The sequence below is a fragment of the Dermacentor andersoni genome, chromosome 2, assembly GCF_023375885.2.
Source record: "Dermacentor andersoni chromosome 2, qqDerAnde1_hic_scaffold, whole genome shotgun sequence".
Taxonomy (NCBI): Eukaryota; Metazoa; Arthropoda; class Arachnida; order Ixodida; family Ixodidae; genus Dermacentor; species Dermacentor andersoni.
The window spans coordinates 45,468,973-45,494,689 of NC_092815.1; the positions used below are offsets into that span (position 1 = coordinate 45,468,973).

A 25,717-nucleotide genomic window follows, 5' to 3' on the forward strand; every position below is an offset into this window, starting at 1 on the left:
GGTGAATATCTTAGCTGTGTTACAAGTGTCGGTGCATGAATAGAGTACACTTTTAACGTATCAGTGTAAACGTGGCTACTATCGTCGCCGCTCGCGTGCGTGCCCACGAGTACAGATGAAAAGAATCGAAAGGCGCATTTTTTGTTTTTGTTGACCACAACCATTATAAAGCCTACCCATAAAAAAGGCAAGTTTTGTTGTACCTCTTTTTGTCATGGAAGTGCGGAAAGTGATGAAAGTATTGAAATGAGGCATCTACTTAAGAATGGTTGGTGCGTGCAGACCGCCTAATTTGTCCTGAAGAGTCGTTCGCGTAGCATTCGACAGATGGTAAGCGCGATGGTAAGCGCTAGACTTGGCACCCGACATATCGCTGCGGCAAGTTCAGGGTGTGATCATTACACGGGAAATTAAAAAAATCGGATTTTGACGACAAAATTCAGGGGTGCGATCATTACGCGAGTGCGATCATTATGCGAGTAAATACGGTAAATATATTGTTGCGGGGTTTTGTGTATACGTGCAGTGAACTTTGTTTTCAGTGACACTTTTCTGCCTTTTATCAAACTATCTTCGCATTTGTATATTACATTGTATCTTCGCATTTCTAATGTATGAAGGCGAGTAAAATCAAAGTGAGCCAACCCACCCCGCGCAATAATTGTTCGGTCCATTATCTGCGAGGCATGCACGTGACACAGGGGCATCTCTCTATTACAAAAGTGACACGCAGGTGTGAGTATCAATATTGTTTAATGCTCTGATACACTGGGTTGAACACGGTTGCGCGACATAATGGACGCTGTAGAAGTTGAGCAGCGTGGTGCCCTGAGGTTTTTGACAGCTGAAGGTATTTCCCAAAAAGACATTAGTCGCCGTATGGCTGCCGTGTACGTTGAACATTGCATTTCATTGGCCACTGTGAAGCGTTCGAGCAAACGGTTCAAAGAAGGACGTGAAAGATGCAAAGACGATCCAAGGCCGGGCCAAAGCCATCGTGCAATCACCCCTAGCAAAATTGCAAAGGTTGATGAGCTGATGAGACAAGAACGGAGGATAAGCATAGATGAACTGGCAGAGCGTGTGAACATCAGTCATTGTTCGGTTCACGCCATAATGCATGAACATCTCAGTTATCCGCTCTTGTGTGCGCAATGGTTGCCCAAGATTTTGAACTACCGCCAGAAGACGAAGAAGTTCAGCGCTGCCTTGACTCATCTGATCCAGTATCACCATAAGGGTGACGACTTCTTGTCTCCAATTGTGATCGGGGACGAACCATGGTGCCACTTCTACGAGCCTGAAACACGACAGCAAAGCTTACAGTGGAAACATTTGAATTCACCACCCTAAAGAAAGGAAAGGCCGTCATTTCCGCTGGAAAGGTGTTGTTGACTTTTTTTATATTGTCAGGGGCCATTATTGATAGAATTTGCTAAATCTTGAGAAACTATCAATTTGTTTTGTTATTGTAAAACGCCAGATCAGCTGGGTGTCACAATCAAGAACAAACTACGTGGAAAATTGACGAATGGGGTCATCTTGTTCCACGACAATGCCGTCCCCACGTCGCTGATGTGGTTAATACAAAACTGGCAATGTTCAAGTGGAAAACGCTGGAACATCCGCCATACAGCCCAGACCTGTCGCCTTGCGACTTCCACTTTTTTGGGGCATCTGAAAAAACAGCTCAAGCGAACCAGATTCGTGTCGGACGATGACGTGAAAGAGTCAGTTGCAGACTTTTGAAGCAGCAACCCAAGGAATTTAATGAGACAGGAATTACGCGACTCGTTAGACAACGGGACAAATGTCTAAATGATCGTGGAGACTACTTATAAATAAGGTACCCCGTTTGTCATATACAGTCGCCGACTGATTTTCCGAACTCCGAAAATTCGGACATGCCCGATTATTCGGTCAGCTTCGCGCCACCGCCATTCTCCCCATAGACCATAATGTATAACAACTGCTGAAAGTTCGGACACCTTGCAAACTCTCGTCTGATTTTTCGGATACTCCTTGAGCCAACTTGATCGAGAGCACCATGCACCGACTCTGACCGATGCATGGTTCGACTTGCTGAATGCCATTTTTGTTTTGAACGAAGCCTCCTTGCTGCCCCACGAAGTGGCGCTACTGGAAATCCCCGCTCATCATCATCGTTTCTGCCTGGTTCGATAGAGTGGCTCTACAGCAGTTCCGGTTTCAGCTTACCAAGCCATGTCAAGACAATCCAGCAGCCGATTTGTTTCTTCGCACACGACGCTGCGAGCAGGCTAAGTTTTTCGTTTGTGCGACTGGTGGTGTTTGCTTTGCGTGCTGTGTCGAGGTTTCGGTGATGCAACGGGCATGCGTAAATATCGCGTCAAGTGTCTAATGGCGCCAACAGTGCCCGCGCAGACTCGGCTGGGGAATGCCGGCAAGCGGGTGCCGGGAGGCCTAAGATTTGTCGCCTTCCGACGTGCTCTCAACTGACACGGAAAATGTTCTGCCGAGACCTGCACAGGGTTGCATTGCGATTCCGGACACCGTCTCATTTGACAGTTTCACAGGTGCTGACACTGCTGTATTGACATGCGCAGAACTCCACGACGGCGAGATCATTTGTCAGGTTTCTGCTGCACCGCCGGTCGATGACTCTGAGTCGGAAGATGACGCACCATGTGCTACGCTGCCGTCGCATGCGGAGCGTGTACAAGCAGTGACTGTGCTTTCAGCCGCCTATAGTGACCGTACAACCCTCTCCGAGATTCAGGCTTATATGATTGCGCGTAAACGAAACGGCGTGCCACGGCGCATTCACGATTTCTTCAAGCCTACTGCCGAGCCCGAATAAGTGCGTGGAAATAAAGGATTTCATTTTTTCTTAATCTGCTTTTTCGGACACCTGTTTATTCGCACATTTCCGCAGTTCCCATGAGGTCCGAATAAACGGTCGGCGACTGTATTCGCATTGGCTGACTTTCATTTGACTCGCCCACGTTTATTTTTCAGAACTCCTGTATCTTATATGTGCTCTCTGTTGCGGCTATAATTTCGGTGCAATTACTCACGATACACGTCCGATGACAGCTGTGCCTGCGTAATACATTGGAATAAATGACAGTGTCATTGAGATTTTTCACTGGCCGTTGCATATGTACAAGAATCAAAACAAGGTTCTTGAATGACGAAGTTTCATTACAATATTTGTCCTCAGCTTGTTAATTTCATGACCTTTATATTTTTCATATCAGCGGCATGCACTGCCTTGCTGGTTTCGAGCTGATATATCATATTTACTCGCATAATGATCGCACTTTTTAGTCAGAAAAATTGACGCAAATTCAGGGGTGCAATCATTACGCGGGTTAAATTTCCAGTGAAAAAAAAAAAAATTTTTTTCGTCCCGCGTTTGCTGCGGCATGCCGGTGCGGGACACCAAAACAAAAATGGCGGCCGGCGGAGCAAACCGAACGCGTCGAACGCGATTTTTTTTTTCTTCTCGTGAGTACATTACGTGCATTGAAACAGTTTTTTCCGTATCAGTGATGAATAATATCGTTAATATCGGCAAGTTTGCGGCAATAACGTAGCCATGTCCACTTTGAGAGGACAGAAACAGATGGGCGCGTTTAGCCGCCAGTGATTGAAACGCATGGTCGGCGTGGTGCGGAAACTGTGGCATCTGTCTTCACTACTATCGAAAGGCGCCTTTTTTTGTTTTTGTTGACCACAACCATTACAAAGCCTACTCATAATAAAGGCAAGTTTGGTTGTACCTCTTTTTGTCATGGAAGTGCGGAAAGTGATGAAAGTAATGAAATGAAGCATCTACTTAAGAATGTTTGGTGCGTGCAGATCGCTTGGCTTGTCTTGAAGAGTCGTTCGCGTAGCATTCGACAGATGGTAAGCGTGATCATTATTAGCTAGACTTGGCACGCGACATATCGCCGCGGCAAGTTCGGGGTGCGATCATTACACAGGAAATAAAAAAAATTGAATTTTGACGACAAAATTCAGGGGTGCGATCATTACGCGAGTGCGATCATTATGCGAGTAAATACGGTAGTTCTAAAGTTCGTGCGATATTTTATTTACTTCTTAAATAGAGAAAAAACATGCAAACATTGATATCGGTTATTTTGGGCACAATTTTTGGCACATACAAGTATGTTCTTTATGAAAAAAATGCATATTTTACTTGTTCTGACTGTGCGTAGCGTTCAAGAATTCGTTTGCAGCATCTTTAGCAATGACAATGGAGTTATTATTCATGTATTTGATCCCCAGACAAATTGTTTAAGAGGAAGCTTTAGCTCGCGCCCAACTCCGATGCGGCCTATTCAAATGCACGTAAAACGCAGAGACGCTTTTCTGTGATAACCCCCGGATCGCTTTTAATGAAATTTGTTGCATTTGAGAGAGAAAGTTAAATTTTAGTGTCTGTTGGAAGCGGAATTTCGATTTAGGGCCTGAACATTGTTTAAATATATTGAAAAACTCGAAAGTAAAAAAAAAAAAAAAGAAGCACGACGTTTACAAACCAATGGCTCTGCATGAAGCACACATGTGGCTGTTCAGTAAACAGCATCTATTATAACAGTCAAAGCGGACAAATTTGGTGTGTCAATTCGTATCTTACGTGAATTGGTTACGTTGTGTACAAGGATTCTGCGAAAGCCGTATTTTCATAATGCTAAATTTCTTGAGATTCACGTGTAACATAGAAATTTTTCCACTGTAGACGTGCTATTAGGTGCAATTCACAGAATTGTGATATCATTTTTCATTACCAAGTTACATAGTTTTAAACTTGATAGTTTAGATTTCGGAAAATTTGCGATTTTGGTGAATTTTTGACAAAGAATTGACAACCTAAATGAAAAATTCGAAACCGAAAGTCACTAGAATTTAAGTTTTTCTTTTAAATGCAACAAACCTCGTCAAATTTGGTGCATTGGTTGCCGAGAAAAACGAATTCTCCTTCTACATGTATTTAGATATGAGCACCCGAGCTAAAGCTTCCTTTGAAGGATGAGACCGAGCTGCAATGTGAGCCCCCCACGAACGAAATTTCTGGCTATGCCACTGCAGGGGTGGTAAGTAACTTGCGAGGCGGAAGCTGCAAGCTGCACAATATTCGAGTCTCACATGGCTTAGTAGTGAGCAGATGGCCTTCACTTGGTGAGGAGCCAAGTTGTGTGGGGTAGCGAATGCATATGCGTGCTTACTCCTTGCAATGCTCATGCCGAAATGAAGGCCACAATGTGCTAAAGAGACAACCCAAAATGCTCCCTTGTCATGAGTACTGTGCACAACACTATGCTTTCCCCAGTGCAATGACCAATTCCAAAATCACTGCTAAATGTTAGACAATATATCACCACCCGGGTATCACAAGTGAACAAACCAAGCACTAATGCATTTATATTACTGTTCAGAATGAACTGTGTAGCATGTAAAGGCACGAAATTTTCATGCAGCAAAATTTCACATTTTCTCCAACATTGTGTTCTTTTTTGATAACCCATAAATTTGCCTAACTTGATCATGTCGAATTCAAGTAAACTGTGAACAAATTAACCAATTTTCTAAATTTTGTGTTCACAGAAGAAATTTCGCATAAAAACCTGTAGTTAAATTCGCAACAGCAATAGCAGATGAAATGTATGGTAGCAAATAAAGAAAGCTCCAGGAGACCTCTGAAAATCCTTCAGATTTGCTTCCAGAAACAAACCAGCCCTGACCATTACCTTTCATGTGGCATCACTGCTACTACAAATTCACAAATACTCAATGTAATCAAGCAATTACATGTGCAAAGAGCACTTGACAAACCTCCAAGTGAGCACATGCCATATTCACATAGCAAACAAACTCAACGATACGTGGGCCACACAGTCAAGACAAGGTGGAAAACAAGGCCGTGTTTACTGCTGTTGTAACAGCATGGCCCAATGTTGCATTATCTCATGGTTCTCTGGGGCTCACCACTGATTGCCAGAGTAGATACCGCTTTCCTGAATGCAGGCAACACAAAGGAAAGCGCCCCCCCCCCCCCTGTCTACACGTGAGGTACACCACTCATAATAGAATATTGTTTCAACAGGCAGTGAATTAATCAAGATAGTGTATGTGTACAAATGTAGCCCTTACCGAGAGTTTAAGGAATTTAACTGCAAAGTTGAAGTGTGCTTGCCTAAAACAAATATTGCCTGCAAGTGCCATTTTAGGGTAATGTGCTGCATACTGCCATAAAGCTGCATCACACTTCAACATCAGTGAAATGTAAATGTAAAAAAAAATGATCCTGGAGCCCTGCTTTGTGCCAATAAGCGTGCCAGGTAACCTCCAAAAAGATTTGCATGCTGTTGCATGCAGTTGTGATTTGCACACATTAAATTTCTTATCTTTTGCAAAGAACCTGCTATCCTTGAATGTAATTTTTGCAAGACAGATTTGTCTTGTGCATACATACGCCTTATCATATAAAAAGTGCACCTTTTTCAACTTCGGTATATTAAGCTTATGATCACACAAACAGCAATCTATGGTCCCTAAGAGTTTGTATACAAGCTAGCTGTAGCTGTAAAAAAATTAATGCAACAAAATTACATGTAGCACAAATGCTGATGCATCAGAAAAGGATTTGTGAACAAGATAAAAGTACCTCTGATAGGGTAGTACTTGGGCTCTGGCGTGATGTGGGTCCCAAAGGGGCCACTATTGTGCGTTTTACGATCATAAATCACAGCCACATCATAACCTGCTTCTTGGGCAAAATGTGCCTGAAACAAAAGAAATGTGTAAAGATAAGAATGGTGCTACATTTTCTAATTTGTTTCAAGATTATGAAAGCCCTTTTTCAAAAGTTTCAAAAACCCAGCAAGAGCAGACAGCAGCACTGAACATTGTAAAATTTAGAATAAGTTTTCGAGTTATTCAAGTTCTAAGTATAAATCTTTATAATTATTCCTAGTACAGCAGAACCTCGTCCATACGTCTTAGAAAAAAAACGCAAGAAAAACGTACTACCTGGGAAGAAGTACGAACCATAGTCAAAAAATTTCACAGACTCAGCTGTAGTTAACACCTACTTAAAGGGCCCCTGAAACGGTTCAGACAAGTTTTTTTAGACACGTAGGGTACAGCTAAAGTTAATCATTCGCACCACAATTTGTGTGAAACATCTCATATTAAGAGAGCTACAGACGATTACAAGTTACCCTCCTCCACAGTCATGCATTTACTCCTCAACTCGCTCGCCGAGTGATCGGGGCTAAGCTCCGCCTTCACTGGCTCTGCGTAATGATAGCACGTCGTGTCATCGACTTCCGGTTCTCTAGGAGGGAGCGCGCGAAGCCTCTCCAAACTCTCTGCCAGCTGCTTGGCAGTCGACCCCAAGCGAGAGCTACCAAAGCAGCGTGCGTTGCAAGCAGTCTGTCAAAGCGCCAAACGTGTCTGGTATTCCGGTAACCACAGGCAAGCTGGGCAGTTCGACAGATGGCTGGAGGTGTAAGCTCAAGCTGATGAAGGAACTTAAGCATAGACGTATGTGAGCAGCCTGATCGGTCTGTACGGTTCAGCCACTTGTTGGCGCAGTGCTTAACCAGCCAAACAAAGCGCTAATATTACTCTAACCAAGCGTAAAACATTTTAAACATTTACAAAAACGTGTTGATGCTTACCCTCCACCGAAAAATTTACACCAGCAGCAAAGAATACATTTTGTTACTGCTACTGTGTATGGTTGAGCTCTATGCCACCAGGTGGCTGCACCGTGCAGACGATTCACATCTGCGCTTCTGCTCATCCCACAGCACAGTCAAGCGGCCAGACCCTGTCCCCTTGCACTGGCGTTTGCCCTAATACTGGACTCGCGATACGCTATTGCGTTAGTAATCTTCCGGTGTAAAGTGACGGCAGCAAACGCGTAAATCCTGGCGCCGAGTGGATATTGGCAGTCCAATGCACAGCAGCCAGTTCGGTCGCCTGATGCCTTGCAGAGGGACACAATATCACAGCTTGACATATTGCCAGTCACTACGTTTGCAGTCCACAATGCAACAAAGTCGAATCATAGTGCTTGCGAAAAGACTGAGACCGACTCTGACCGCGGAGCTCTTGTTGAAATGGAGTATGTCTAACACAAGCAGACGACGCTTGCTGTGTGCCGAAAGTGCTTAAGTGCAGTGAGAAATTGTTCTTTTGCATTCTCTTTCTGTTACTTTCTTTTTATAGAAACAAATTAACTAACATTCCAACTATTACGAACATCATTTGCTCGCCATACAGGTGGAAAAATTATCGATGACAAGCCCTGGGCAGTCAATCGGATAGCTCGCCCTAATGACGTCATATGGGTGATTTACGTCATACGGGTAGGGGCGGCTGAAAATTCTGCCAAGCAGTGTGCTGCGATCGACAGCGATGTACATTTTTAAAACCTTGTAATAAATTACACGATTTACGCGGAGCACTTAGATGCGTCAATTATTGATCAGAAAGACCTACTCTAACGACTCAGTACGTTTGTACAAAATCGTCAAAATCGTTTCAGGGTCCCTTTAATGTGAAGCGTGGCACGAAACAGTGCAGCATGAGACGCCGATGCACGCCAAGCTGATGGGGCCCGAGCAGCCCAATATGCGCACTGTCATTCTTTTGGCTTCGGCAAGCTTAACATTTGTGCTCCTCGAATTCGGCCTGAGTCAGCAGCTTCTTCAAGCAGGGTATTTTGGTGGGAAATTTTGACATGCCCACTCAGTGAGAATCGTGACACGAGGCGCCGAAGCACATCGAGCCAGTGAGACCTGAGCGGGCCAAAACGTGCTTCATTGCTTTCCTATCGTGTAGTGTTTGAAGACACCAACAGGGAACTGAAACAAAATCAAGCTGGTGAACGATGCTAGAATACAATGCTGCCAGAGCAGAACACGACATTCACTTGGTGCTGCCCGCAGCAGGGAACAGCAGCAGGAGCATTTGTATTATCGCCTATTAAAAGCGCGCAGCATGCTTCCACCGGCACTATGCCACACATGATGTGAAACAGATAGATGAAGATGCTTATCGCAATAGGGTTGGCAGTGATAGCTAAGAATGTGATGACCTCTGACAAAATTCACCAATACCAGAACAGAAAACTGAGTGCACGCCAGCGTTTTCACATGACACTCGTGGGTGAGTACTACGAGGAAGTTACCCCGGCCGGGGCCTACTACCCTGAATCGAGTGCACCTCGTATCTCTTTGTTCACATGCGATATAGCAGCTGAAAACCTATAATATGATCCGCTCTGGCGAAGTACAGAACACTGGTGTCAAAAGATTGTAATTTCTGAGAATGTATCAACCGGTAAAAAAGAAGCGTAACTTGATCACAAACATTGGCACCGGAAAATCTTATGAAAAGGGATTGTATCAATGAGGTTCTACTGTATTATTTGAACTTTAAATATTAACAACAAGCATGCAGCGCACATAGATTTATTTTTAAGGTCTCTCAAGCCAAGTAACCATTAGACAAGCCCTGGGATTTCAACCTCCTTACCACTGGTTTTTCTGTAGTCACCAATGAATAATTAGGAAATTCTTAATTATTCTGACAACTTTGCAGCACAGCCACATAGACACCACATTAAGGACAACCAATATTTCAGACTCTGCCTGAATGACAGCATAATAATTTAGCAACAAAGATGAGCAAAATGTGCTATGTTTTTTTTTTCTCTTGATATAATGTCAGTCCCTCCAGGAAACGGAAAGTACTAAGCTACCGACCATGCCCAAAGCTATGGGACTAGCCAAGCCAACCCCATGCCTGCACATTTGACACAGTCCCACGAGAGTTCTTTGGTTGCGGTTCATGAATTTTAATGCATTGGCATTCTTAGGGCGCTTTATGGCACTTTCCGGAGGCCAAGTATCTACGTAGAGTTAAAATTTGATATAACAAAGTCGGTACAATCGGCAATTTGCTTTGTTGTACTGCAATTTCGCCATATTGAAATTAGAATTATTATGCAAATAAGTAGTCACTGATGGATTTTTCGTACATGGAAGGGGCTGCAAAATTTTCCGAATTATCGGGCAATCGGAGGACATTTGGAATGAAAAAAAAATTCATTTTGTTGAATTTGAGAGTCGGCGATGAAACATACAGTTTCATGCCACATCAACAACACCTTCGCATCATCGGTACAAAGCGAATCCAGCCACGCTTTCGTGTCCACTCCGCCTCCGCAGCTCATCTGGTGTGGAATGACCCTATCATGAAAAGCGGCAGTAACAGGGAGCAAATGATTCATCTGCCTCTCACTTCAACGTGTCGCGAGTTTACGCAACCTCCAGTACTAAACAAGCGGGAAGACAGCGCGCATGATGCCCCGCCATCTCGGCACACCCACTCTTTCTACACAGGGCAGATTAGCTCCAAAGCAAGGTGCGTGGCCTGCATATGCTCTCAGCTGCACTAGAAAAGTAGACGCATTCCAGCACGCCTTCTCTCCCCGCTTTCCTCCTTTTTGGGCAGGAAGATGACGTTCATCAAGTCGCCATTCTTTTGGCTTACCATCGCATGCGATAAGATGTTATTGCAATTGGACTTTACATGGAACATGGTGCTGCTCTGCTTCAGTGGTTGCTCTTAGTTGCGCAGTGCTCAATTTCAGAGGTGCATTCACAAGCAGCTGCATGCAAGTTAACCATTTGACCACATGCGTCTGTGGAAGTTTGCATTTATTGTCTAGGCATTCCTTCGCAGCAACAGTATACAAACTTTTACTGTCTCACTGTATAAACACTTCGTTATATTGATGTTCTAAATAGATGGTGTCCTATGGACACAAAGTTGTGAAGTTAAACACCTGTTATATCGAGAATATATCGAGGTTTAAGTGTATGTATCTATGTAACTGTTTTCCCGCCTACCTGGGTCACTTCGAGACCGTAGTCGAATGGGTAGCTTATCGGGCTGCTGTGCTGAGGAAACAGGGTTCAAAACCAACCGCTGGACCAACTTGGGTCACTTGTTACGAAACTCTGAGTATGTGTACATATGTGCTGCTGTTCAACGCACCTCTTTCACACCGACATGGGTCACTGTAGATGCAGGACTGGGTAGGTACTCCTGTTCAAAAAAAGCTCTTTGACGCCAACTTGGAGCATTGCGTATGTTGAAAATGAAAGTCTTTGGTGCCAACTTGGGTAACTAGGTATGTGCCACTGGGAATGTGCTGCTTTAACGCAAAACCGAACCTACGTTACAAGGATTCCTCAAGGACAGCAACCCAACATTAGCAGGCTGCACCACAAATACAATGCATATGCACTGCTTTTCAACAGACACTTTTCACGCCAATGCTTTAGCGAGCTGCACTGTGAATGCACTTGGCAAGTGCCGCTCTTCAATAAACCTCTCGCCAACTTGGGTCAGAGTGTGTGCCAACGAGTGTGCAGCAAGTGAGAGAACAATTCTCATCTTTTCCCAGAAGGCAAATCATAAAAATCCTCAACTTCCCCAGCTTTTCCTTCTTATAAAGTTGTATCATCTCTACAACATATCAAAGTGCACTTCTGATTTTCATCACTCTGTTTAAACAACAAGCAGTTCTATCCTTCAGCAAAGCCACCACAAGAAAGAAGACTATGGTCATAATCTATGATAGTTAAGCAACCAGTAAAGTAGGCTATCACACTCACTTTGTCCGATAGCCCACACTCAAACCTGGCAATCAGGACGAACCACGCAAAACTGTCATTGGATGGAAATGGTGGAGGAGCAATTGGTTGACATGCTGCTAAAGGTGATGCTATGGTTAGCAAGCCCTGCAAATGAAAGTTTGTGAAATAAATTTTTGTCAGCACACTGCAAACCTGAAAGCACTACCCAAGAATGCAATCAACACTGACCTTCCACAAGCTTTTCATTAAGCAATGTGCCAACAATTAACGGTGAATGTAGGTTGTAGAGATATTTTCTATATTTTTTGGCCACACATGATAAGAATATGCAATAATTTTTCTTGTAAGTCAATTAGTTCCGGAGATACATAGAGCTACCTCTCTATTGTTTCTGAAGACAATAGAGAAAAAACTGCTCAACACAAAGCTAATGTTACTGGATAGGTAGGTACTAGTATTTGCAATAAATGCACAGCTGAAAGAAGTTTTAAAATCAAGTCTTTATTAGTCATTTTATAGATGATCAAATTTCAGTGTTCGTAATATGACTATTCAGAAGAAAAAACGAAATCATATTTTAAAAATATATGGGCAGAAATATAAAAATCTGCTCCTAGCAATATCTGATATATTGATTGGGCTTTAATGTTAAAAAAAAAAGAATTGTAGCTCTAGTTGTGCAAGGTTATGAATCGTCACTCTGACAAACTATAAAGTGGCCAAAAAATGTTTTGAGAAAAAGTGATAATTCCGCATCAACTTCTGCTTAGATTCAGCTCATATATGTAGCATAAGACGACATTGTAGCTAAAACAGCGATTATATAAGTATAAAACTAGGCATATATGCACAAAAGTAGCTGTAGATTTCAAGAATGCAATTTTCCAAGAACCATTTTATTTTTAGGTCTCTTTCACTTTGGCTAAATGGGTTATAAATGAGTAGTGTATACCATTGAAGCAACCTTGGCAAAGTTGCAAGGGTGGTAACTGTCTAATTTTCTTACCAACAGCCTTTAAATAGCATTTAAGCAGATGACGTGTACACGTAGTGGTTAGCAGATATGCCATAAATCCCAGCACATTGTCTCTGATACTTTTCACCGTGGCGCAGGCTGCCGCACGCGGTGCCCCACATTAGAGATCATGCCACGCAAACTGGGTGTACTACTGGGACATGGCGTCACTTCCCAACAGACGGTAAAGGCGGCTGTCATTTTTTTTTTAGGTTTCGGCATCGAAAAATTTCTACTTTTGCAAGCTCTTTGCGACGCCTCCACTCGCATTTCAAACACATTTCACACGGAGTCTGCTTTATATTTACGCTACCTGAAACTATGCTTTATAATCTGCACAAAATTTTTTTGCAGTTCGCCTTTGAGAAGTCCTTATTGTCGTACTAAAACACCTAAGTGATCTGCAAGTAACGCTGTTAGACAAGCTAGTTGCTAGACTGACTCATATTAACAGCACGATAGAAGAGGGAAACAGAGAAGGTGCAGGCACCGCAAACTCTGTAAGGGTTGATACATCGAGAGGAAGAAAGCATTTGTGCTGTCCCGAGTCTTTTGTGTCCCATTTCTATTGTGCTGGTAATTTGAGTAAAGATCCCAAATAATCAACAATGGTCTAAACAAGGGAAGTCTCAGACTAGAGCCAACGTTTCGACAAGAGCACCTGTCTTTGTCCCGATGAAGACAAGTCCCTTTGTTAATAACGTTGGCTCCAGGCCAAGACAGGCATCTCCTATTCAACCACTGTCAATCACTTAAGTTTATACATTCCTGTGAACCACTGCCTTGTCTGAATTCAAGCACTTAAGACAGCATTCAGGACACTGCCAAAGAAGGAACAGCGTGAGGCTCCTTTTGGACACTCCTACAAGCTCAGTCACTGAAACAGAGAGCCCATGGAAATTCTGCTGCAAATACCCTTAGGGTTTAAACATAGCTATTCTCCGTCAGTGGGCCCCCTTGGTGGCTGGTTGACGATAGGTCGTCAAGCTCTAAAACCATGGTGGCTAAACCGTGTTCCTAAATCATGTTCAAATTGCACGAAGATGCTACAAAGAAATGGTGTGAACAAGACAAGTGCGACAGTTTCTGGTTCGCATATAGTTTGCACCTTTTCTTAGTAGTGCCTTCATCCCTTTTGTAATTTACGAGGCATGGATTCAGAGCATGAAGACTGTTACATACATGCTCTGACATTTACATACATGCTCTGACATTAACTGTTCAGTTATTCAGGCTGACCACTGCAGTACATCCACAGAAATAAGCATGCCAGCCACTGTGCTTACACATTCACAGCCATAACACCACTTTACAAAGCTCCTGTTGATAAACACCTTATACTTGCACAGCACCGTACCTTCCACACACACGACAGCCATAATGACAGCTGTAGCATACAAATGCTGTCAAGCACTTATATGAACATCTTCCTCACTTTACCTTTACACTCACCACATTTAGAAGTAGGCATTTACATTGTACCACTACTTGTCATGCAACACCAGTTGTAACACATTGTAACTTTATGTGATGAAAATGGCCTCTAAGTGACTTTATGTCTCCTTTAGCTGCCTGATGAACAGTTCAATGTATGCATGTGAATTACTTTTTCTTTTTCTCCTAGGATGATAATGGAGTTGTCGGCTTTAGGTGTATGTGTCGTATGCATATAGCAGTCATTTTTCCATGGAAGTTACAAGATCAAACTACCATGGCAAACCAAGAATGGTGCCTGCTGCTCAGAGAGTTAATTTTATAAAACGTTTTAGCCTTCCAATTTCCTATCTCATGCGCTACGTCATGTACCCACATGTGTCCCACCACATCTTTTATTGTGACAACACAAAAATAGAGAGGTGTTAAGTGTGCAAAAGCTTGTACATAACATAGCAACTCTCATTTTTCTAAAGTAAGGCAATAATTTAGTGGCACTTGCACTTGAAAAGTCGCCCATTCCTATTTATGTTTCAACATTGTATTTCAGCCCCTATACTGATAGATGGCTGATGAAACAAGCAGCATTCACGACCAACAAAGTCGCACTGATTAGGGGAGATAATGAGACAAAGGTGTCCAGCGTGACAATGGTTGAAAGGAAATAAACACGAGTGCTCATGGCCATGTGTACGTCCATGTCAGGTGGTCAATCAACATTTTGTATGAAGGTCAGATTGACCTAGCCATCCAATGTGCCTATTGATTATCAGCTAAACGAAGTGGCTTGCATGCCAAAGACTACATTTAATTCCAAACATTCGAAAGCTTCTCGAGAGACATCTATGCGTCATGTTCAACATAAAATGCGCATTTTCTCTGCACTATTTTCATAACTCAGTGTCTATCAATGAAAGACTGCCCACCCAAAAAATTTTCCATAGTGATGTACCCGCTGTGAAGACAAGTGCCATATCCAGATTTTTATGGTAGCTTAGGGTGACATGGTCCAATATATAACTGTAATGTTCGGCCGGGTAGAATATACAATCAATGTCACTTTCAGCCGACATCTCTCTGAAGCTGGCTTGCAGCTTGCCCAGCCCTGACTGCAATCTTCCAAGAGACTCTGGTACCTCATATCAGGGTCATACTGGAGCCACAAAGCACTGGGCTAGATGTGAAAAAAAAAAGGGGGGGATGTTTACTCACGCTCTCATGCTTCTGTTGACCTTGTCCAGTACTGTGTTGCACATAAAGATGCTATAGAAATTACCCTACCCACATTCTTTCTTTTTGTTCACTCTTTCCTGTCTTATGTCTCTCTGCTTTATGTAGGGCATGACCTTACTAAAGAATGCATATGCTTGTTCCATCAACATCAGTGACCACAAATTTTCAGAATTGACTGCAAGGGCTGTATAAAATGTAAAAAAAAAATGAATAAACAAAACTTGTGTAAGATAAGACACGCATTATGAAGTGCTGCCTCAGTCCACTGCCTCAGTGGAGGGTGCTATTTTTCTGTGGTTCGTGTAACTGAAAATCTCAAAATTTTATGTCCAACTTTAAGCAAGGTGTCAAAGTGTATGAAATGAAAAAGTAAAGATGGTTTAGTTTCTGCTTCTTACAGGAACTCCTTCATCAGGCACCATAGCCGAGAAACTCAGCTCTTGGTCGAAGAAGCGCTTTATCTCTGGTGTGGAGTTACTGTGTGGAATCTGAAAACAGAAGAAAGAGTAGCTCTTTATTGGAAGCTTTAGGTGAGTGCAGTGACAAATAAAATGATGCACACAGGAGATATGACAGGCACATAACACACAGTATGCAGTAAAGTATCTTGTCGAGCCCAGTGTCACAGAAAAGTTAAAAGCACTTCCGTAGCATGGGAAGCACAGGCAGCATATTATTATCATACCCTCAGGGCCAGAGGCATTAAGAGAGGAGTGGTACAAAAGAAAATGCGGTACATAGGAAGTAAACAAAATGCAGCAGTTAATATGAACAAAACACAATGCTAGAATACAAGAGGTTTCTTTCAATACAATGTTAGCTCATGGGCCAAGTACATTTTATTATTCAATGTGCAATTGAATTGAATTCTGGGGTTTTGCGTGCCAAAACCATAATTTCATTATGAGGCATGCCGTAGTAGAGGACTTCGGATTAATTTTGACTACCAGGTGATTTTTAACATGCGCCCAATGCATGAGACATGGGTGCTTTTGCATTTGGCCCCATCGAAATGCAGCTGCCGCAGCCGGGATTTGACCCAGCGACCTAATGCTTAGCAGCGCAACACCATCAGTCAATGTGCGGTCCCCAAAGTACTTTCAATGAAGAGTAGAGGATGGTCCTCTGGAATATGAAGACAATAAAATAGCAGATTAAGTGTGCTTTGTCCTCTCGTGCATTACATGCAGGGCACAGTGGCAATTCTATCAACCTGAATTTATACAAGAAGTGTTCTGCATACGCCACATTAAGAAGTATGCATTGCCGACAGCACGATCACACTTGTCAAGGCCGCATCAAATGCAGAAATTACACATCGGGTTGTAAGTGAGAACAGAAGCAAACTGCCACTCGAGGTGGGACCAAATAGTAAGCTGCGAGTGTCACAGAAAAGCAAAAGCTGTCACTCCAAGTAAAATGTATCAGGATTTGCTCTGAAGAGTTACTGTGTGCTTAACCAATCGTGCAGTCAGCTTATGTATTGCCTACTATGCCGCAGTAAGAAGCTCTATTATATTATGTACAACACTTAATGCCACGACAAGGACATATTGCTTGTACCAACTAGTGCTTACTTATGGCATATTCACAGGGTCATTGAGAGCTCTCCGACTATGCAAGGGTGTTGGTGAACAGCTTTAAAACTGTATTACAAGAATAACCGGGTATGGAAATTATAATCCTGCTTCATTATCATCAAGGAGCCTATTTGTACTAGCAGCAAAGCTTAGTTGCTCTTTTACATGACCTTCATAGCACAGCCAGAGCATTCTGAAACGGCCATTCGAATATGCCACTAGGATTATACTTCTAGAGCATGGCAGACCAATAGCACACAGGCACAAACCTTCCATTTCTTGCAAATTTTGCCCTGTCCATTGCACTCTGCAGTCAAGTGCTAAAGGCACGAGATAACCTGTGCAAAGAAATCTCGCTGGCAAGTTATTCACTCAGTTATAAACATTCCAGATCTGCAAATCCTTAGCAGTTACCTTACAAACCTGACCAATGCATACCCACCAACCTATGAACTCTAATATTAGTAAAATTTGTGGGCACCTTATAGACACAGCACACAAACAGCAGCAAACTTAGAACAGCAGAGACCGACAAGCAACACATTTGTTTTAAATCACAGTGACTTTACCAGCAACTTTGCTGTTGCCGATATCACCTGCTTCAGGAACTTGCTCAAAGCAAATATACCTCCGACGTCCTTTCACCATAAAAAAATTACAATGGGAAGTGCAGGGACTGACGAGAAAATCTTTTTCACGAATCCAATTTTTCTTTTAGTTGCTGCAACCTTCGTTATAAACTAAATGTTACAATTCAATGATAAACATTCCAGATCTTTAACTCCTTAGCAGTTACCTTACAAATCTGATCAATGTCACAGCAGTGTGCATCACAGGCCTAGACACGAAGAATCAACTTACGGCAACAATCTCCGCCGCAACCAGTGTTGCGTGGAAAAGTGCTGTGAGGCTGATAATGCTGTATACATAGAGAATGGTGATGTGGCACGGCATTCTGCGGTGAGGAAACATCACACCGTCAGCACAAATGGATCTGCCTGCCCTTGTCGTCGCATGGGAGGGTCCTGGACAAAAAAAAGGGGGGGGAGAGGGGGGATACCCAAGGTGAAAACAAGACCACACCTGCTAAGGTTTAAACTGAAAATGCCTTCTGGTTAAGGACCATATTCTGTGCTGATAGCACACACTTTTACCTCTACTGACGTTCATGCAGAGCTCAATAGCAGTAATCAACAAACACTAGAGGTATCGAGAGTCGTCAAGAGTAACACACTCAAGAGTAATGTCACTAATTCCAACCAGTTACACCATACAATTGTTTGAGAGATCACAAACTCTTATGGACGACCGCACGCCAAGTTTCATCCTAGACGCCAGCGCTCGTTTCTCCCCTGGCGGAATGATTTCACCTCCAATGGGGGTAGGTTTCCGCCGCCGCTTCCCTTCACGATCGCGCCCGCGTTCAGTTCACGCTGCGGGCGAAACGTCTCTTGTTTGCGACGGCGCCTCTTCGGATGATCGGAAATTATTATTGTGTAGTTAACTGTCACGACAGCAATGTAAACATGAAAGGGTTGATGCCACCAGTGAAATTCTGCCGATTCACAAGAAAATGGTACGAAAAAAGCAGACGACAGACATGGATTACTGCGGTGCGCCGAGCGAAGTAAACAACTGGCAAACGAAGCGTGCTCGTTCATTGATCACTCCTAAGTGTATGACGGTTTTTATATGTAACCCACATGAATTTAAGAATTACTCGGTACATAATCTTTTTATTCATATAAAAATTTTCAGTTGTTCGACGAGCGCTGTATCCTGTCTTCTTTCTCGTGTTTCGTTTGTGTGTGCGCTGCCCAAGAATGGAAACCACTTTTGCTGTGTGCGCTAGCAGTGGCCGAAGTTCACGCGTGCCGAGGAATTGAATATGTGCACGATGCATTGAACATGACCGGAGTTCATTCCCGCTTCACCACTGCACCGATCGATCGAGTTACTGGACGATACACGCCCGCGTCTTGGTCGCGCCGGCATTGCTGAAGCGGGAATGATTAGTAATACTTTCAATTTCCGCCTCTTGAGCACTGTTAAAAAATGGCCAAGCTGTCTACATTGCTGCCTCTATTCCATATTGTAGGGGACATAGTAGTTGAAGTTGTGTGCGCATGTCGTACTTGTGCTATGCAGCGATATATTTTGTTTATTTCCGCACAGTGTCGATGGAAATCCATTGTCGCCATCAGAGACAACACGGATTTGTAGCAAACATATTGTGAGAAACTGCAAAAATGACTTTAGCTCGTATGTGCCGTATGCATGTGCCGCATCGTATGTGCTGACGATTTTTCCGGCGGCACATACGATGTCGTTTCCAATTACCTGCTCAGCGTCACTTACATGGTTAAGCAGACGCTGCCCTTTCGCCGCATTGCAGCCATAAAAATAATCGTCAAGCGTACCGATCTTCTTAAAGGCAAATAGAAGCGTGTACAGTCTGTTTCACACTTAGGGGAAAACTCGGAACGTATTGCATTGCGATGCGGCAAGCAATGGAGTCGTGCGGCGGCAGCAGCTCGAGCAGGCGCAGACGCTCGAGGGGCGGAGTCGTGATCTGCGTCGTCTGCAACGGCGGCGCGCGCTGGCCGCATTGTCGGGAAGCGTGCTCTGTCAGGGGCAGAGTAACGATTTCATCGGCACTGCGGGAGCTGAGCTGATATTCTTTACTAAACGTTGTGCGGCGCCAAACTCTGAGCCTTCATTAGCGATAATGGAGTTCCACAAACTTCTTTTAACAGCATGCTTCGTTTGTTCTTTCGAAAGGGTGGGGTACTGAGCGCGTGCACGTATATTTGTTCACTGTGTGTGCTACCGTAATAAGCAGCGACAAGACGCACCAAGATGTGCGTGCAAAGTGCTCAGTCTTTGTTTGACTCGAAAGGAAAACAAAGCACTCAACAATGATTACTATGGGGGTCGAACACGATGAAACAAACGGGTACGATTAAAGGAATGTTTTAGGTTAAGACAATGAGCTGGAAGTGATTTTTCTAGACAATCAATCACTACACCAGAGAGACCCTGCCCGCCGGCGGGGAATTGGACACGTCACGCTCGGAACTTCGGTTAGTATCTCGTCATGTCCCCAGCGGCAGCGATGACAGCGCTCATCCTGAAGGCAGTGAAGTGTAGAATGACTTGATCAGGGATGTGTTCATTCGCAGCACGTCTCAGTCGCTGACGATGGTGGATCGAAACCTATCTTCGGGCGACTGATAGAGGGGATGGTGCGGCAGCGATACATTCAACGGGCTCCAGACATTTTAAATGATGTTGGCGCCTGGGGATTGAGGCGACCACTCCAACAGAGTGACTGTGCGCTCTTCCAGCAGTTCTTGCACAACGCGAGCAGTGTGGATCGGCGACCTATCGCGTTAGAATATATAGTCGCCTTCCAGAAACGGGCCGTCAAGAATGTATGGAATCAGTACGTCGTCTATGACTGCCCTGCAGCGATGAACTTACCTTCCAGGCATATCAGTGGGCGTCGCACAACGCATAGTAAAGAATACCGGCTCATTTCACGCAGTAACGATGAGATGGGCGCCCTGCAACTGACAGTAGACAGTTTCCCGACAGTGCAGCCAGCGCGCGCCGCCGTAGCAGACGACGCCGTTCAAGATCCCGCCCCTCGAGCACCTGCGCGAGCTGCTGCCTCCGCCTGACTAAAGCGCTCGCCGCACCGCGATGCAATGTGCTCCGAGTTTCCCCCTAAATGTGAAACAGACTGTACATCGCCCTTCGAATGAAATGTCCACGCGCACACCCGTAGGCACACACCACGCGCGGCACGAAACGTGCCCAAACACGCGCAGTTCAGGAGGCAATCAAGGCGGTGCGAACGAGAGATGGGAGAGGGGTACCACCCGCTAAAAGAATTTTGCTTCGCATGCGGCGCTCTCAACGCCGGCGCAGCAGCGCCGCTCTCGGTGCCGTTCTTGTCCATAACAGTATGCAACACAATAATAAATGAGAGCGTGTCATATCTACAAAATTAATTAAATTATGGGGTTTTACGTGCCAAAACCACCTTCTGATTATGAAGCATGCCGTTGTGGGGGACTCCGGAAATTTCGACCACCTGGGGTTTTTTAACATGCACCTAAATCTAAGTACGCGGGTGTTTTTGCATTTTGCCCCCATCAAAATGCGGATATCTACAATATAAGTTGACAATCTCTGTAATAAAACCAAAGCTAATCATTTATTTCCACTTTAAAGGCCCCAAGGGCTTTAAAGCCGATTTAAAGTGCGATTTTCAAATGTGACAAAAGATAAAGCAGCACGTGAATACACTACTGTAAATGATCATTCACTGCTCTATGTCTTGTCCTCTAAGCCTGCTATTTAAAGCACCAGAATTGTTTGCAAAGATGAAATTTCACAATATGGAAGAACATACAGTGCCATAGTATGGAATGCAACATAGAATGCAAAGAGTTCTGAGAGCTAATTATATGCAGTGTGCAGAAGGTTTGAGAAAATCAGATTGTCATAAAATCAGCTCCTTTACGGTATTCGCCATATAACTTGGAAAACTAGGAGGCTTCATTCGGTCTCATTCTACTTGCTGGTGCAGAAGCCAGGTTTTCTCTTCTTGCAGATATCTCCTCCATCATCAAATAATCCACGGGTATAGGCAAGGAAAGCCATAGAACATTCAGTATGTAGATTAGTGCTAAAGAAGGTTATTACACCTTGCCACTGTGACATGGGCTTCACTCATTATGCATCCTTCACAACACCTTCAAGTCAGTCTCCCTTAACAGTTAGACTGCTTTGCTAGGCAAAGTGAGCTGTATTCAAGAAAAAAACTATTCCCCACAACAGCAAGGACAAGATCACTCCCTTGCAGACACCTGCCCAAAACACACAGCATGTGCAGTTCTTCCAGTAGCCTTGAGGGTGAGCGAGATAGTTTTGGCTTGTTCGTGTACATACTAGCATTTATGAAATATTGGAGGGAAGATGCGGGCAAGAGCACTGGTGGCACTACTTTGAGACTCACACATAACTATTACCGTGATGACGGACTCTACTTAGCAGATGACAAAGACATTGGCCCCAACATAATCACTAATGCATAGTGGCCCTTTTTTCTTTCTTCAGTGAGGACAGTCAAGCACACAAGAACCTTTCTAACACATGGCCAAACAAAAAGCCACAATATGTCACTACAAATGCTGCTGCCGCTGCTGCCATCCATGTTCACTATAATCCATAAATCGCAATATGTACAGACAGGCTAAGAATCTCTGTCAAGTGCCACAATGGCAACACACAACACAGCAACCACATGCAGGGCCGTCGTGTTCACCTTTCTTCGAGTCAGCAACCAGTGCTGCACCTAATTATCGCCTCAAGAACATGTCACACCCCCATAATTCAGGAGCTATCATGCATGGCAGCTGAACTTGAGATTTGGCAAAGGGTTTATCCACACATATTGCAGAGTATGGATGAGCAAAATGATCAATGAACCTTCGATTATTCTATTAATGCTTTAATCACAATTAATTTTGCTGAAGTCACGTGAGCAATATCAGGCAAAGTGTCAGCATTGACATCTATGGTTCACTTGTTGAAAAGCAAGGAAGGGAACCAAAGACAGGCTGTTCCAATAAGACTCCTGTGTGCATGTCTCTAAGGGGTTGAGATTAATAAGTCCAGCTACAGTTAAGCTACTCACTCAACCACTTGTCCTTCTGGCTACAACTGTAGTAAGCATGGGTGGCTTTTGCCCCGACTTCTGAATATCTTGTCATAGTGTTTTACATGCTTGAAATATGTACTCAATTAAGGTTGTTTATCAAATACTTGCTCATCATTTAAAAAGCAACAACAATCTAGGTGTTGCAGACATGAACTAAAAACAACTGTCTTTTTAAAGAAAATAGGACAGTTTGTTTTTTCCTTATCTACGAAAATTGAGAAATCTGATTACCTGATGAATTAATCAATTAAACACCTGAAATTATTCTCGTTAAAAATTTCAGTTGATGCCCGGCCCTACTGCAGAGGACACAGTACAACAGGCTACACAGGACAAAACCCCTCTTGCATTGCTGTTTGTTGCAATTACTCATAGCTGCATGACGATTCCACTAACACCACAAACCAGTCCTTCAAAGGCCCACTGTAGAGAAACGCCAACTTAGTTTAGAATGATAAAGTATTCTTTCAAAATTTTACTTTCGTTAATTTTGCGGTAAGAGGTCCATTACTGAAGTCGAGGTTTTGACGGGAGCTCGTCTTGTTGGGAAGGATCATAACAGGTAAAAAGGCCACCAAACACAGAAGAAAATAAAGTCCCTCTTTCTTATTTCTTCAATTTCTTCAGTTGTCAGCGTCCTTTTTACTTATGATCAGGTTGATTATTAGAAGACCTGCCATAGTAGCCCAGTGGCTATGGCGTTCCGCTGCTGGGCTCGAGGTTGTAGATTTGATCCTGGCCACAGCGGCCGCATTTCTATGAGGGGTGAAATGCAAAGATGCTTGTGTGCTTAGATTTAGGTGCACATTGAAAAAAAAAAAACACGAGGTTGCCAAAATTATGGCCTGCCTCATAATCAAATATTGTTTTGGAATGCACAACCCCAGAATTTTTTTCCTTCTTTTTATAAGAGAAAATTAAGATCAAAGTTTCATTCCTTTAATTTCATGCCAAAACCCCCACAACAATACGTCACCATGACATCACAGATTTCAAAGTACTTTTTAGGGGGTATGCAAATATTTGAATCAAATAAGTGTCCTATTTGTAGATGCAAATATTTAATACTTTTCGAATATTTCAAAATGTCAACTACACCCAGATAAACATAAATTACAGCAAAAGTACATTTTATGTGGTAAATTTTCACTCTCACTTCCTTATGCAATGCGAGAAAAGGTTTCTGACGAGCTGGACAGGCTTGTTAAATCCGGAGTACTGTCCCCGGTGGCTCACTCGGAGTGGGCGATGCCGATAGTTCCAGTAATGAAGAAAGGCGGAACAGTTCGCTTGTGTAGCGATTACAAGCTAACGGTAAGTGCCAGCTGTGTGACAGAGCAGTACCCATTCCCGGAAATCAATTACCTTTTTGCTGCACTGCACGAGGGTGACGTTTACAGCACATTGGACCTTCGAGACACCTACAACCAGGTTCCCCTGGATGAGCAGTCAAATAAGCTAACAGTCGTTAACACACATCGGGGATTATTCTGCTTTAATCGCCTGCCATTTGGTGTGTCTTCTGCCCCAGCTATCTTTCAGCGTATAATGGACAGTGTCCTGAACAGGTTGCCAGGCGTACTTGGACGACGTTCTGGTTGCCAAGAAGGGGAGTGCCGGCGGAAAGAACCTCAAGGCATTTCTCCAGCGTTTTTGAGTACGGCGTCAAGCTAAGGAAGAACAAGTGCACCTTCAGGATGACTGAGGTTTCGTACCTTGGCCACAAGATCAGTACGGGAGGGCTGCAACCTCTGGAGAAGAACGTGGACGCTATCATGAAGGCGCCAACACCCAAGAATGTGAGTGAACTGTGTTCCTACTTGGGTCTTCTCACGTATTATAGCAAGTTCCTTCCCAATATGGCCAGTCTGTTACCCCCCTCTATGATTTGCTTACGAAAGAACGTCGCTGGAATTGGGGCTGTCAACAACGGGAAGTGTTTCAGAAGTCAAAAAACACTTTATGCAATGCCAAAATGCTCACTCACTTCGATCCCTCACTGCCGCTGCGCTTGGTGTGCGATGCGTCGCCGAACGGAATCGGAGCGGTACTGTCCCATTGCATTGGCAATGTTAACAAGCCTATAGGTTTCCGCTCTCGAAGACTTACCAAAGCGGAAAGGAATTATTCCCAACTGGAGCATGAAGCGTTGGCCCTAGAGTTCGGGGTATCAAAGTTTCGGGATTACCTACTGGGAAGAACATTAGCCTTGATCACAGATTACAAGCCACTGGTGGGTCTATTTCACGAAGATCGTCCCATGCCCATAATGGCTGCTGCAAGAATTCAGCGTTGGTCCTTGCTGCTGGGAGCATACCAGTACAAGGTAGAGTACAAACCTGGCTCGGACAACCTGAATGCAGACGCACTCAGTCGGCTTCCTCTAGAAACCACTGAGGACACCTCAGAGGAGCTACACAAGTACGTGCACTCGCTGCAGCAGCTGGATGACGCGCCTCTTTCGTCGCAAGCAATGAGACTGTTGACCGAGAAAGAACAAGTACTTAGAAATGCCAAGTCCTACGTGCTTCATGGTTGGCCAAAGGAGCGCAAAGCACCCGATTCGCGGTTGGACCCGTACTTCGCACGAAAGAGTGAGCTAACCGTTTACGAAGGTCTCATTTACTGGGGTAACAGAGTCGTGATTCTCGAGGCTGCTCGTGGTGACATGCGGCAATTCCTGCACGAGACACACCTGCGAATGTCTGCAATGAAAGGCATTGGCCCATACGGTCGTGTGGTGGCCCGGCATTTATGGAGCTATCGAACAAATCAGTCAGAATTATACTACATGCATAGAAGCAAGCGCAATGCCACCGGCGAAAATACCAGTAAGCTGGCCACTAACACACGAGAATTGGTCACATGTACATTTGGATTATGCTGATCAAGTAATAACACCATGATCATAGTGGCCACACATTCACATTCAAAATGGATCGAAGCAATTCCAGTGCGTCATGCCACAGCGCAATCGACAGTTACATCCTTGCGTGAAATCTTCAGCAGGCTGCGCATACCAAGAACCATTGTGACAGACAATGGAACTCATTTC

General features: G+C 43.9%; 1 protein-coding gene across 2 annotated transcripts in view; it reads right to left on the bottom strand.

Moving 5' to 3' along the window:
* The window catches only part of gzl (godzilla E3 ubiquitin protein ligase), a 58,964-nt gene that overhangs the window by 27,371 nt on the left and 5,876 nt on the right, over positions 1 to 25,717 (bottom strand). For both annotated transcript variants that reach the window (XM_050189412.3, XM_050189413.3), the window contains exons 2-5: positions 17,793 to 17,956; positions 15,750 to 15,839; positions 11,688 to 11,813; positions 6,656 to 6,773 (exon numbers count right to left, since the gene is read on the bottom strand). In XM_050189412.3, coding sequence (XP_050045369.1) covers positions 6,656 to 6,773; positions 11,688 to 11,813; positions 15,750 to 15,839; positions 17,793 to 17,903 — 445 coding nt within the window. In that variant the 5' untranslated portion in view covers positions 17,904 to 17,956. The remainder of the gene's footprint in view (positions 1 to 6,655; positions 6,774 to 11,687; positions 11,814 to 15,749; positions 15,840 to 17,792; positions 17,957 to 25,717) is intronic.